General features: G+C 52.1%; 1 protein-coding gene across 3 annotated transcripts in view; it reads left to right on the forward strand.

The window, feature by feature from the left end:
• The window catches only part of PLXNA1 (plexin A1), a 122208-nt gene that overhangs the window by 101890 nt on the left and 6532 nt on the right, over window positions 1-13786 (forward strand). For all 3 annotated transcript variants that reach the window (XM_042799536.1, XM_042799535.1, XM_032994896.2), the window contains exons 24-30: window positions 4129-4275; window positions 5102-5261; window positions 5847-5950; window positions 6425-6521; window positions 7223-7413; window positions 8295-8464; window positions 10726-10938. In XM_042799536.1, the coding sequence (XP_042655470.1) occupies window positions 4129-4275; window positions 5102-5261; window positions 5847-5950; window positions 6425-6521; window positions 7223-7413; window positions 8295-8464; window positions 10726-10938 (1082 nt within the window). The remainder of the gene's footprint in view (window positions 1-4128; window positions 4276-5101; window positions 5262-5846; window positions 5951-6424; window positions 6522-7222; window positions 7414-8294; window positions 8465-10725; window positions 10939-13786) is intronic.

Consider the following 13786-nt stretch of genomic DNA (forward strand, 5'->3'; position numbering starts at 1 on the left):
GAACCCATATAGAGAACAATTATTTTGTCAGCACTGGTTCCTCCACTTGCTAGAGCCACACCACTGGCTGTGGGGGTTACACAGCTGGAGCTTCAGCCCACGGACCCCCGGCTCAGTCCTGCTGCTGTTTTGGGATGGCACCAGCGGGGTGAACGGCGCCTGCGGTCCTGCCACTGGTTTGTCAGTCAGCAGAAGCATTTCTTGGGATCCTGCCTGGCGTCAGTGCAGCGAGGCTGGGTGGCACGCAGCCGTTTTTGTGGGATTTCATTCCTCATTAAGATAAAGAGGGTTTGAACCATTTCCAGCCAAGAGATGAGAGCGAGCAGGAGTCTGTGCAGAACTCAAGTGATCGTCAACGAGAGGTGATTTATAATATCACTTACATGCACTTGGCTTTTTGCCTCCGTCGAGGGATAGCCTGTATCTATAAAAATCTAGCTGTAGCGTGCAGTGGAGATTGCTTTCCAGGGGTGGGGGGGAGGAAAGCTGTGCTGTTCGTGGGGAAATGTCAAAACTTCTAACACTTCTTTGGGCTGGGGCTTTGCTCAGTGGGGCCACGCTCTGCCCTTCCAGTGACAGTGCCCAGTGGGATGAGGTAGGACACCGGCAGACAGCCCTTTTTGCTCGGTGGGCTCAGTGCGACTGGCAGGAGTAGCTCTCGCTATGGATAAGCTCCCTCAGGGCTCCTTGAAGTAGGCAAGGTTGTGCTTTGGCCAAGCAAAGCACAGTGTACGGCCTTCAGACGCCCACAGCAGTGCCTGGGGACATGGTGTTCATGTGCGTTAAGTTGATGCCCTTGACCTGTCCCTGGCTGGGCTGGGCCATGTGGGCAGGTGATGGGGGCATGTTCCCCTGGTTCAGAAGCTGCTTTGGATCAGCTCATGTGCCACCACTGTCCTGCATCTGTCCTTGTACAATCCTGTCGTCATTCGGAGAGGCTTCCGGGCACATTGCCAGTGCAGGGCAGGTCTGAGGATAAGGAGTATCAGGAGAGAGAGATGTGGGGTTGGGACCAGAGCAATGCCTTTTTATAAAGTCCTTGGCTATACTGTGGCTTTGTCAGGGGAAAATGCCTCCAGTCTCTGGGTGATAGCAAGAGAGAAAAGTCTGGATGCACCATTACAGGAGGAATATATGTGGAGGGCCTGGATAAACCCGTTGGCTGTGAGATTTGTTACACCGGGGATCATCTCCCTGGGGAAGTGGTTGAAACTCCATCACTTGGCTCACTGGAGTTAGACTGGAAAAGATGTGAGGATGCGCTCAGGGCCTCTCCTGAGTTGGTGCCACCAGAGGAGACCCGCAAGGTCATTTCTGCCTGTCTCCCGGCAGCGAGGATCACGGGTGGCATCAAAAGCAGGAAAAGGCCGTGGAGTAGATGGAGAGGTATCACAGCAGACAGTTTGCCAGCAGGGAAACTGCACCAAACTGCGGTAATCGGGCGTGTAAATGAGGCAGGCGGATGTGTGCCCAGCTGCCAAATCTGCTCTCAGCAAACCTGCCTGGAGCAGGGCTGGGCGGTCAGCGTCGTGCAGCCGTGATGTGCTGGGGTGAGGGATAGGGACAAGGGACAGGACAGCCCCATCCCAGCAGGGCCAGCAGCGTGGAGAGCCAGTGAGGGCTGGCGCTTTCACAGGGACCCTGTAGTAGCATTTATCAGACTCTTAATGAGACACCCCAGGGAAAGGGAGAAGGATAAATCGAGACAAGTGCTGAAAAATGCACGATATTAGGTGCCTGATGAGCTAGATCTAGTCAATAAGACAGTCTGAGTGTTAGCTGGCTCGCCTCAGCCTGCTCCCAGCGTACCGATGCATGCATGCACAGGGGTGTTTGCAGCCACCCTCCTCCAGCTCGGCTCGCACGGAGAGCCCCCGCAAAGCCCCCCTCACTCAGGCCCCCAGCAGCGAGCAATCTGTCCGGGCTGGCAGCATGGGCACGGCCGTGTTTGGTGGGCAGGCTGCCCTCGGTCAACCTTGGGGCCGCCCAACCCCATCTCAGCGGTCCTCTTCTGTATCTCACCTGATGGAGATCATCTTGGGGCAACTGCCCGGTGCCAGTTCCTGCGGTCCTCAAGAGCTGGTGGGGACAGTCAGGTTGGGAGCAAAGTTTTGGATTTTAAGGGTAGGATGCATGTTTGGAACAGGTGGGGAAGCCAAGCTGCAAAAAGCAGAGGATGCACAGGGGGACAGGACAGAGGGGCTGTGTCAGTTGATGTTAGGGTGCCTGACAGGGCAGGAGGAGACCAAGATCCTGGGATGCACAGGAGCCCCCAAAAGCCGGCATGGTGCTGGAGGAGTGACGTACCCATCACCAGGACCACTGATGCCTCCATAGGGCCAGCTCTAATCCACGCATCCAAAAAGAGATTTTATTCCCCATCAGCCTGGCTGACGTCTGAGGAGCAGAGGAGGCGATGCTGTGATGCCTGGAGTGCCACCGAGCCACCAGTGATGGGAAGGGCTGAACCCACCTCTCTTGGTGAGGATCCCCAGAGGTGGGTGTGGAGCTGCAGACGAGGGGGCAGCAACCATGCCTTGCTGGAGCAGGGAGATCTGTGGGCTGAGATGGGAGCAGCTGTGCCAGATGAGGGCAGGAGTCCCACTCCAAGCTGTCCTCCATCCACACCGCTTCCGCAGACTTGGAAGTTTTATGAGGAGTTTTTACAAGCAACTGAAAGAAGCAACTCAGATCTTTCCAGTGTGGCCAGAGGGGTGGTCTTGGGGTGCTGTGGGAGCCCCTGGGGGGTCACTGCTCTGCAGCCAGCCTGGCACTCCCGTCTTGCCGGGCAGCTGGCAGTGCGCCGCGTAGCACCCACCTTGGGTCTCTCACGTTTCCAGGCTGACTTAATGAAGCCAACTTTGGAAATGAAACATAATTTCAAAGACAGGCGTGTTGTCGGAAGGTCTGGGGATGATGTATGCCTGTTCCTGCTCGTTAGCAGCTGTCTCTTTAATTACCGCAGATGCTAACGAGATGCTAACAGCATATGGTGACAGGGAGAGCAGCCGCACTTTGCACCAAAGTACAATTTATTTGTGAGGCGGCCGGGAGGGAGGGGCGAGAGCTGGTGGTGTGAAATCTGCTGGGACTTCCCCTCTGCTTCCATCGTACCCTTTTTTCTCCTTTAGGACTAATGCCTGTATCTGGAAGGGCTCATTGGGATACAGCTCAGTGGAGAGGTTTGGACCCTAGGTGATAAAGGGGTGTCCACTTCCAGCCCCCCTACACCAACTCATGTCTCCAGGCTGGCTGGTGCCTCCAAACTTGGCAGGACCTTTGCTGTTCCTGGATTGCTGCAGTTACAGCATCTTTGGAGGAAGTGTGTCATCCAGTTTCCCTTTCCCTCCCTCCCTCCCTCCCACATATGAGATAGATGCTGATGTGGCTCTGGCTGGTGGCTAAAGCTGGCTCTGACTGTAGGGGTTTGGCAGTGGGGACACATAGGTGGGAAATAGTTTAACTGCAGGAAAGCTCATTGCCTGGTCCCCTTCATCGGCTGGAGACTCGAGGTAGGGCTGTCTGTGAGTTGCTGTCTTGCTTTTCCTTCCCAGTGGATCTGGCTGGCTGGGTTCAGCTGTCATATGGAGAAACGTCCCTTGACCTTCTCCCATGTGAGACTGGGCAGATGCCAGAACTGAATCACGATACCTGGTCAAGAACCCCAAGGCTGTCCCGCTGCAGCTTGCCCTTTCCAGTCCTCAGGTGCTTCTCTTGGCTGGGTGAGCTCAAAAGATAGGCTATATCCAATACAGAGTCCCCAGACCCAACCTGCTCTTCACTAGCCTGTAATTTAACATTTTAGCTCGTTTTTTCCCTGTAGAATGAGCAGAATTCACCGAGGAATGTCTGGAAACTCTGGGAAGCTGAGCCTAGGGGTTGGTAGACAAGGGAACAACCTCCAGTGGGCTTGGAAGGAGAGAACGAGTTCCTCCATAGGATGAATTTTACCATATGCCCCTTTCCTTGCAGTCTTGAGCAAGGGCTGGAGACTATAAAGCCATGTATGAGGCTCGATGCTGCAGGGCCACAGCAGGCTTCTGACATGGTGGTGGTTCTTGAAAGGCAAAGCTGGTGTCTGACACCTTCTCACACCTCTCTCTTCCTCTCCTCTATCCCATCCCACAGGAGTGTGCTGGGGAACCGCTTTTCATGCTCTACTGTGCCATCAAGCAGCAAATGGAGAAGGGACCCATTGATGCCATCACTGGAGAGGCTCGCTACTCCCTCAGCGAAGACAAGCTTATCCGTCAGCAGATTGACTACAAAATGCTGGTTAGTGCAAGCGGAAGACTTATGGTGCTGGTGCTTGACAGGACTGCTAGGTCCAGCTATTTAACAAGATCTTGGAGGCACGCAAAGTACTTTGCAGAGAGTGGTTTGTCTCTTGTTCTCTCTGGCATCCCTGGTGTGCCTCTTGCCCTGTCTCAGTGGTGCCCATCTCAGCTATGATCAGAAACAGGGCCTTTGCATGGGAAGGTTCACTCTTGCCATGGAGCTGAGAAAGCCAAACATGAACTGAATCCACACCTCTCCCAGAAAACCCCATGGCCCTGACAGATACGGGGCCAGAGATGCTGTTGAGCACATGCTGCCTGGAGCAACCAGCGGCTCCTGTTGGGTGGGGTTCAAAGTTAGAGCCATGAGATTACTGCAGGAGATGGAGAGATACTTCTCTTCCTCTGTATGAGTCATCTCCTCTGTCTAGCTAAATGATAAGCCAGGCCCTTCCCCTGGCTGAACCTGCAGCTGGTTCTTCACCGCTTCCATCTCCACTGGGGTGTGGTTGGGAGGGGAGTGGATTGTGACTAGGCATCGCTCAGGCTAGGCAAGTTTTGGTGAGTTGGGCATAGTTTGCTGGCTCAGGATTCCTTCGCTGACACTGTGCTGCCTTTCTGGGATTAGTTGGAGATTTGAGGGTGGTGGGAAGAGGTGGGGAGAAAGGGGGGAGCGGGAATATGCCATGTGGCTGCAACCCAGCAGTGGCCCGGGAGGGAGATGTGGCCTGTAGACGGCTGTAGCCCCATGTCCTTGGACCTGCCTTTGCAGCCAGTGTGTCACAAGCTCTCACTTGAGTCTTTCTGACCCCTGTGCTATGCAGACCCTCAACTGCGTGAACCCCGAGAATGAGAACGCTCCAGAGATCCCCGTCAAAGTGCTGAACTGTGACACCATCACACAGGTGAAAGAGAAGCTGCTGGATGCTGTCTACAAGGGAGTGCCCTATTCCCAGCGACCCAAAGCTGGGGACATGGACCTGGGTAAGAGAAAGGCCAAGCACTTCCCTGTGGGGAGCGGGGATGTGATTAAGATCAGAAGTACCAAAAAAACTGTTCGAGGCAGGAAAATCCACATCTTCTGCAGAAAAGGAGATGTGGCAGGACCAGAGTATGTGAGAGAGTGCTTGTCCAGTCTGCTTTTGCTGTGCTGGTGGCACTGAGTGTGTGTGGGGACGTCTGGCATGAGAGTGTGGGTTCTGCCAGTAGAGAAGATGGGGAGAGGAGCCTCTTCAGCTCTGGGTGTCGTCTAGATTGCAGGCTTGAGGTGGCTGAGGACCAAGGAGGCAAGCAATAGTTGAGAACAGTGTTAATAGTCCTGTTCTTAAAGGAGAGCCAGGAGAATGAAGAGGGGAGGAACAAAGGAAACAGTCACCAGGGTCAGATCTACGCTATCCTTCAGTACACAGAAACAGTTTGCCCAACACCATATGGCTAATCATCAGTCCTGGGGTTCAGAAGGTGGTAGGAGGGCTCTTTTATTAATGTCCAGACAGTGCTCCTACCCTTGTTTTGGCTTTGTGCTCCTATTGCCTCCTAACCATAAGCCCTTCTCCCTGATGGGGACAGAGTGGCGGCAGGGCAGGATGGCCCGGATCATACTGCAGGACGAAGATGTCACCACGAAGATCGACAATGACTGGAAGAGGCTAAACACCCTGGCCCACTACCAGGTAAGGCTGTCCATGGTAGAGAGCACTAAGCAGTCACCAGCTGGTTTGAGCTCGAGCATCTTTTCTCCCTCCTCAGCTTGGTCAGGGCCTGGGCTCAGCCTTCCAGACCATGCTGCTCATGCAGGGGCATGGCCAGGAGATCTGCAGTCACTTTGCTACCCGAGCCCCATGTTTGTGTTCCTTCTGTTTGAGGAAGCACTAAATGGGGCATCTGCGGGACTCACAGGGGCTGTTTCACGCTCTGAGCTTACTTTGCCATTTTCATGCCAAGCTTTCTGGTGTGTTCCCATTCTGACCCCTTCGCCCAAGCTGTTGCAGAGGTAGATACGTAGGTCTCCTTTGCTGGAGGTGGGTGTCCCTGGGGTGGGGTGCAGTGCAGCATCATCCCTCCTGGGCTGGTTTCTCCCTGCTGCGGGGCTGTTCCTCCTGTGCCTCTCTGGTATCGCAGCCTGCTCACGCCATCTCTGCCCCCAGGTGACAGATGGCTCCTCGGTAGCCCTGGTGCCCAAGCAGAACTCGGCGTACAACATCTCCAACTCCTCCACCTTCACCAAGTCCCTCAGCAGATACGGTGAGCGCGCAGGGGCATCCTCCGCTGTGCTGGCAGGGGAGGCAGCACTGGGCTGGACTTGCAGACCAAGGCACAGGGCAAGTGATCGTAACTGTGGCTCACGTGAACAAGGTCCTCCAAACCCCCAGCTCTCTCCTGCACCATGCTATTTATTCTGGTGTTGGAGAAGGAGCAGATGCCCTTAGAGCCATCTCTCTTTGCAATGTGTCAGACTTGGGAGAGAAAGACACGTATCAGATGGCTGCTGCTGAGGGATCCCCTTCCTTTTATTCCCCTGAAATCTAATTAAAATAGTCACAGAGGCACTTTGCACTTAAATGAGCGGAGTTGAGGACTCCAGCGAACGTGCTGGCAAGAGTACTTCAGCCTGGGTTTGGAATGGAGTGGTGTGGTCAGCTCAGGCTGACACGGGAGGCTTCTGTGATCCTGGCACCAGCGTGCTGGGAGCAGGACAGGCCTCTGCAGAATCCCTTCCACAACGGCCCTGGCCCCTGGATGTCAGCTAGGCTTGCACGTAGCCTGTCAGGAGGGTCCCAGCAGAGCTCCCAGTCCTTGGTGGCTGCAGGGGCTGGATCTCAAAGCTCCTGTTTCACAGCTGCGTTGTACCCCAAAGCCACAGTGGAGGGAAGGGGGACGCAGGGGCTGGCGGCGAGGCGGAGGTGGGCAGGGTACGAGTGTCCCCCTCTGCTTGGCGCTTGCAGAGAGCATGCTGAGGACAGCCAGCAGCCCCGACAGCCTGCGCTCACGGACCCCCATGATCACCCCCGACCTGGAGAGCGGCACCAAGCTTTGGCACCTGGTGAAAAACCACGACCACATGGACCAGCGGGAGGGCGACCGGGGCAGCAAGATGGTCTCTGAAATCTACCTGACCCGCCTGTTAGCCACCAAGGTATGGCCCAGAGATGCAGAGCTGCTGCCTGGTTTTTTAAATCTGAGTGGGAAAGGGTAGTGATTTGGATTGTCCAAAAGTCATAAGCACTGTTTTTTTATTAGCCTTCTGTTTCAGCACTTGAGGAGCGACTCTCTTGGTTTCTTTCCTGAGCTGGAGGTGATGTTTTTGTGTGTCAGAACCCTCAGTGAATCTCCCTTGAGTGGATTTTTCTATTTGGTTTTTACACCCTTTGGTGTTTTTACTGTTCCCTGTATCCCTGAACAGCTGCTGGGCTGCAAAGCAGAGATGCCCTGGGGCACATGCCTCATCCCCTTGGGTGTTTGGGCTAAAGCTGCAAAATCAGTGATGTGGGAAGGGTAATTACCCAGGGCGTTTGGAATCACAGTGGGTTCCCCTTCCCTCGGAACATACATCTCTAGTGCCATGCGGGTGCTGTGTGTCTGAGATGTCCCTAGAGAGGAGTGGACAGCTGTGCTGAAGATACTGGCTCAGGATTGCAGAGACTGGGCTCAGTCATCTCCCCTGTGACTTGGCTCCCTGCCTCACGGGACAAAGGCTTGTTCAGAGATGTCTGTCATCAGGTCTTGGGTACCTTAATGGGACCCAAAAAAGACTGTGATATGACATACATTCACTTGGTGTTTTTATTTGCGTGCATTTAGCATGCCAGATCACGCAGTGAAGGAGATATCGCTGCAGTGTCTGTTGCCCAGTATAAACCACTGAGAACCAGTAGGGTTGCACAGACTGTACTGTGCTTCTCTTCCAGGTGTTAGGAATAGAATTTAAATTGGTTTAAAGGCTGACCTTTAGTTAAAGGCTTATCTCTCTGCTGGTGCTGGGCACTGCTGAGCAGCCCTTGTCTTTCTCCTCTTCAGGGTACCCTGCAGAAATTCGTGGATGACCTGTTTGAGACCATCTTCAGCACAGCACATCGTGGGAGCGCGCTGCCCCTCGCCATCAAATACATGTTTGATTTCCTGGATGAACAAGCTGATAAGCATCAGATCAACGATTACGATGTCAGGCACACCTGGAAGAGTAACTGGTAATGGAGAGGGACAGTGGGAAGGGGGACTAATGATATCACAGCTAATGATACTTCCAACCCCCTCCCACAGGGAGCAGAAATATGTCCCTGGAAATGATCCAGAACAAGAGAGGCCCATATCTTTGTATTTCGGGTGTGGGTAAATCCCTTGCATGCCTTCCTGCAGCAGAAAAAATCCCAGGAATGCAATGCTCCCTCAGCTCTTCCATTCCCAAATCTCAGGCACCACGCTCACCCTGAGGGCTGGATTCGACTGAGGACCTCAGTGGTCCTGTTCCCACCTCACCTTGGGCAAACGTCACTCAGGCTTCTCCATGCTCTGGGCTCCTCCAGAGATGCCAGCCCCACTTCTCACCTTTGCTGTCCTGAAGGTGTTTCCACAGTCCCTCCCATCACTCAGCTGAGCATGCCCTAACAAAGTCAGCATAAAGCCCTGTACGCATCTTCTCTGTTGTGGTTTAGCCCCAGCCAGCAACTAAGCACCACCCAGGCGCTCGCTCACTCCTCCTCCCTGGTGTGATGGGGCAGAGAATTGAAAGGGTAAAAGTAAGAAAACTTATGGGTTGAGATAAGGACAGTTTAATAATTTAAATAAAATAATAATAAAAAAAAATAATGATAATAATAATAAATGTAATTAAAATGAAGATAGCAAAAAGAGAAATAAAACCCAAGAAAAACAAGTGATGCAAATGAAAGACAATTGCTCATCTCCAACTGACTGATGCCCATCCTGTTCCCAAGCAGTGATCCCCCAGCCAGCTTTCCCCCTAGTTTATATTTGGAGCATGATGTCCTGTGCTATGGAATATCTCTTTGGCTCGTTTGGGTCATCTGTCCCGGCTGCGTCCCCTCCCAGCTCCTTGTGCACCCCGGGCCTGCTCGCTGGCAGGGGAGCATGAGAAGCTGAAAAATCGACTTAGTGGAAGCACTGCTCAGCAACAACTGAAACGTCAGTGTGTTATCAACATTATTCTCATCCTAAATCCAAAACACAGCACTATACCAGCTACTAGGAAGAAAATTAACTCTACCCCAGCCAAAACCAGGACACCTGAGACCCCTGTAAGTGCCCTGCTGCGGCCGGGGCTCAAGCAGGCGTTGGCTCCTGCTCTGCATCCCCCACTCCACGTTTTCCTTTTCTGCTGCCTCACTGATTTCATCTCTCTGATCTTGCTGTTACTGGAGACGGGTACGTACATTCCCGTGTCTGGCATTTGTTAAATGGCAGCCAAATTGCTTTTGTGTAGTTCAGTAACTGTTGGCAATTAGCAGGGCAGGAAAAGAAACATTTTTAAATGGAGATGTGAGAGCGCAGAAGCACTTGGAACTGATTTATAACTCAGCTTTCTATATTAAAAGAAGGAGCAAAAGGCAAGGGAGGAAAAAAAAGCCCCACTCCGCAGGGGTTGGGCATGCAGGCTCCTGCATACTAATGCCTGTACTTATCTCTGGGCGCTAATTCGATGTGTGGAGCTAATTTCTTGAGGCCATTCCCTTCACAAATGAAATATGTACATGCACCCGGTACCCTCATTAGGAAAGTCCTGGGGAACGAAGTCTGTTTTGTCTAAGATAAAAGCATTCACTGGGTGTTGGTGCTGAGGGATGACAGAGCAGAGACACTTTCTGATAGGGGGAGGCCCTCAGATGTTCCCAGGAGAGGAGAGGGGCAGCAGGATTGGGAAGTGGAGCCACGGAGGGTGACGTGTGTCGGTATGCAGCAAACCTCCAGTCAGTGGCTGACCAGGAGACCTGCTGCCTCTACAGCCGAGAGCTTTATTTCCAGCATCTGAGGCTGCCTAAATTCTCTGGTGTTAAATGTGCTAATGAATCCCTTGAGGAGTCCAGTTAACTCCGTCCTCCGACATGGGAGACGTGTGAAAAGCCACACGGCGCCTTCAAAGGGATTATTGATGCAAGAGAAGGGGACAGTGCCTGGTTTGACCCATGGGCTCAAGAATGGCTCTTCAGTGTGAGTGGATCCTTGGAGAAACTTCATGCCTGCCCTACCCTGCTTTGCCTTTAGAGACATTGGCAATGCTGAGGAATTTCTCCATGGAGAGCTGTGGCCATGTTGGGGTGGGCAGAGGGGAACAGGCATTTTCCCCAGGATGTTTGCATCCCTGGGGTGCTGGGAAAAGCAGCCTGCCCAATTCTGGGTCACAGGGAGCTCCTTCTCCACGACCGGAGGTGCGTGTGTGTGCCAGCTGTAAGGCTTGGGTCAGGTGCTGACTCCTGTTTCCTTCATCCCTCAGTCTACCTCTACGTTTTTGGGTGAATGTGATTAAGAACCCCCAGTTTGTGTTCGACATTCACAAGAACAGTATTACTGATGCCTGCCTATCCGTGGTGGCTCAGACATTCATGGACTCCTGCTCAACTTCTGAGCACAAGCTAGGAAAAGACTCTCCCTCCAACAAACTACTGTACGCCAAGGACATCCCCAACTACAAGAGCTGGGTAGAAAGGTAAGTAGACTTGGCAATAGCTCCTTGCTTCACCCAGATGACTTACAGTGGGCATATGTGGGTGTGGGGACTTGGGTCCTTGAGAGGACCTATCTTGGCAGCTGTCTGAAGAGGGATGGTACTGAAGCTTGCAGAAAATGATCCTCTCATTTGGGAGATGATGCTTTCTCATGATTGTTTACTGGAATGAGTTTGCAATGATTGTTTGACAGAGCTGTTTATGACTTGCTTAAGGAGTGCTAAAAGCAACCTCCACTTTTAGGTTGTCTGATGTTTTCTGTTGTAAACCTTGGTCTGTGCTAGGGAATTGCTGACACCTCCCTTGATTGCTTTCAAAGAGCAGTGAGAAGTCAGCCTTGGACTAGAGAAGTGCCTTTTTTTGTACCACAACAATACACGCAGGTTTTGCTGAAATAGTTGAAAATTCCCATTTCCCATCTCTCATCCATCAGAACATCTCACCTGGGATCCTGATGAGAGCACATGCTCTGAGGCAGTGCTCAGGATGCTGTCGCTGTGCCGAGGAGCAGGGAGAGGAGCAGGTCCCCTGACTCCTTCTGACACCCTCCACCTTCACTGTTAGCTGATGAGAGACATCTTTCTGTCCCGCTGAATTAATGCAGTGTTAAGGGTTCAGGGTTTGAATGCTACTGATTGCGAATTGATGCGCTCAGACATAATGCTGTGTTTAGCTTTATCCTTTTGGGAGTGACTGCTAGGAGATGTCCTCCAAAGCCCTCCAAATAGAGCTACTGTTAAAATGTTTCTGTCTTGTGAAGTGGGACTTCATCGAGCTTAAAAAATGGCAGATTTCAGGTTGCTGATGCAACTTTCCCCTTGTGCTGATACGCTGTGCTATAGATCATGCTCTTTTTTTTTTTTTTTTTTTTTTTAACTGCGGACCCTTTACTTTTTCAGCATGTAGACCAGATACAGAATGAACCAAATGAAAGATATCCAGGCAACAATAAGCATTATGTTCTCTAGTTTGCAAGCATGGGACTTTGTAGCCTAAATCATCATTTGGATGCTTGCTTGTACACAGTTATTTTTGTCGCACCGTTGGCATGCCTGGTGCTTTGCAGGCAGGTACAAAGACAAACTTCTTCCCTTGAGGAAGATAGGGCTTGGATCAGAAGAAGAGGTGGCCCTGAAATGTGATGGCTGAGATAAGAGATGAGCTGCACTGTAATAGAAGAAAGTTCTTTGTGGGAGGCTGGAGGGGTCTTTGGAGTGGGCTGCTGTAGGAACATCACGAACTTCATAAGGTGAATTTCTCTGACCTTGCTATCTCTATGACAAAAATATTCAGCCCTGCATGTGCCCGGAGAAAAAAAAAGGTATAAAACCATTCCAGAGTTAAGCATTGATCCAGACATGCTATGTCCCTGGGGAGGAGGTGGGAGATCTCACTGGTGACAGATGTTCTGCCATCGCTTACTACCAGTACGGTCCCAGAGGCAGCTGAGCAGGGGGCCAAGCTGCCCTGTGTCTCCTACCACTCCTCTGCTGTGGGGATTTATGGCGTAATCAGCATTTCTGGCTTTTGGCATGGTTATTGTTGCAAAGCTTTGCAGAGGCAGGAGGGGAGCAATGCGAGGGCGGCTGAGTGGAACTGCCGGTCCCAACAGCAGGTCTGTCTGTTGCCGTGGTTCATGCACCAGCTGAAAAAAGTGCATCCTGCCAGTCTGAGGCAGGAATAGCACAGGGAAGGGCTTGAGAGGTAGGGGAGCCTGGGGAACCCCAAAGGGACTGCTGTGGGGTCACGGCTGTGGTAGGTATCCTCTGGAAATGGGAGGCGTGACTGGGATATTGGTCCACACAAGCCATGCACACTTCCATTGAAAAACGATGGTTTTCTGACATCCTTTGTGTCATGGTAAAACCCAGAACGTAGAACTGCTGCACATTATCTGGATGTCTCCTTGTGACAGCCACAAAAGCTTTATTCTTCAGCAGATGTCCCTTGTACATTCATCTCCCACGAGTCCCTTCCCACAGGGGCCTTCACCTACGGGGTTAAAGGGTGGCCAGGAGGATCTCTACGGGTTTTCTTTGCTAATCAAAGCTGGCTGGAACTGAGAAGGTTTGGCATATTGTCCTCGATACTCCTCAACACAGGCAGAAGTAACGTCAGCTTTAGGAGATGTCACTCTGGGGCTGATCTCTCCAGCGGTGTAACAGATCTCTTGATGCCTGGTTTAGTCAGGGGTCCTCACCTCAGACCGCTGCTCTCTTGGCAGTATCTAGGAAATCTCTTGCATCACTTTCTGGGTGTGAATGAGCCTCCTTGTAAAAACTGCCCGAGTCTTTTATCACTAGCTGAGTTCAGCACTGTGGGATGGAGTGGATCCTCATATTCATCTCCTCAAGTGGTCTTGCTGCCATCTGCTCCTACCCAAGTGCTTCAGCCATGTTCTATCTCAGCGTTCGGCTGATGATGCTAATGATGCTAATCACTGTACCAGAAACTTCACTGAGCGAGAAGTCATGAGGAGTAAAGCAAACCTGGGAGACACTGGCACTCTGTATTTCAGGGTGGTGGGAGCAGCCAGGGTTTGTTTGCTGTGGGTATGGCTTCTTTTTTGTTAAAGGCCTGTGGACACAACTCTGGCTTCCAAAAGGACCTCGGCAACCAGTCCGCAGCGGTGCATCTGCTTGGTGTAACTCTCCTGCTGCAATGTGATGCTGTGGCTTTGATCTCCCTGGGTTTTGATGAATATTGTATTGGATATTCTGTTCTTCCACTACGATTCTGGACCGTATAAGCTGTGTCTGGGTTTCCCTGTATTTGATGAGCATATCAGTGAGGCAGCTGTGGGATAGGACTGCAAATCTTAAGGTGTCC

The sequence above is a fragment of the Tyto alba genome, unplaced genomic scaffold, assembly GCF_018691265.1.
Source record: "Tyto alba isolate M040663 unplaced genomic scaffold, T.alba_DEE_v4.0 Super-Scaffold_3, whole genome shotgun sequence".
Lineage (NCBI taxonomy): Eukaryota > Metazoa > Chordata > Aves > Strigiformes > Tytonidae > Tyto > Tyto alba.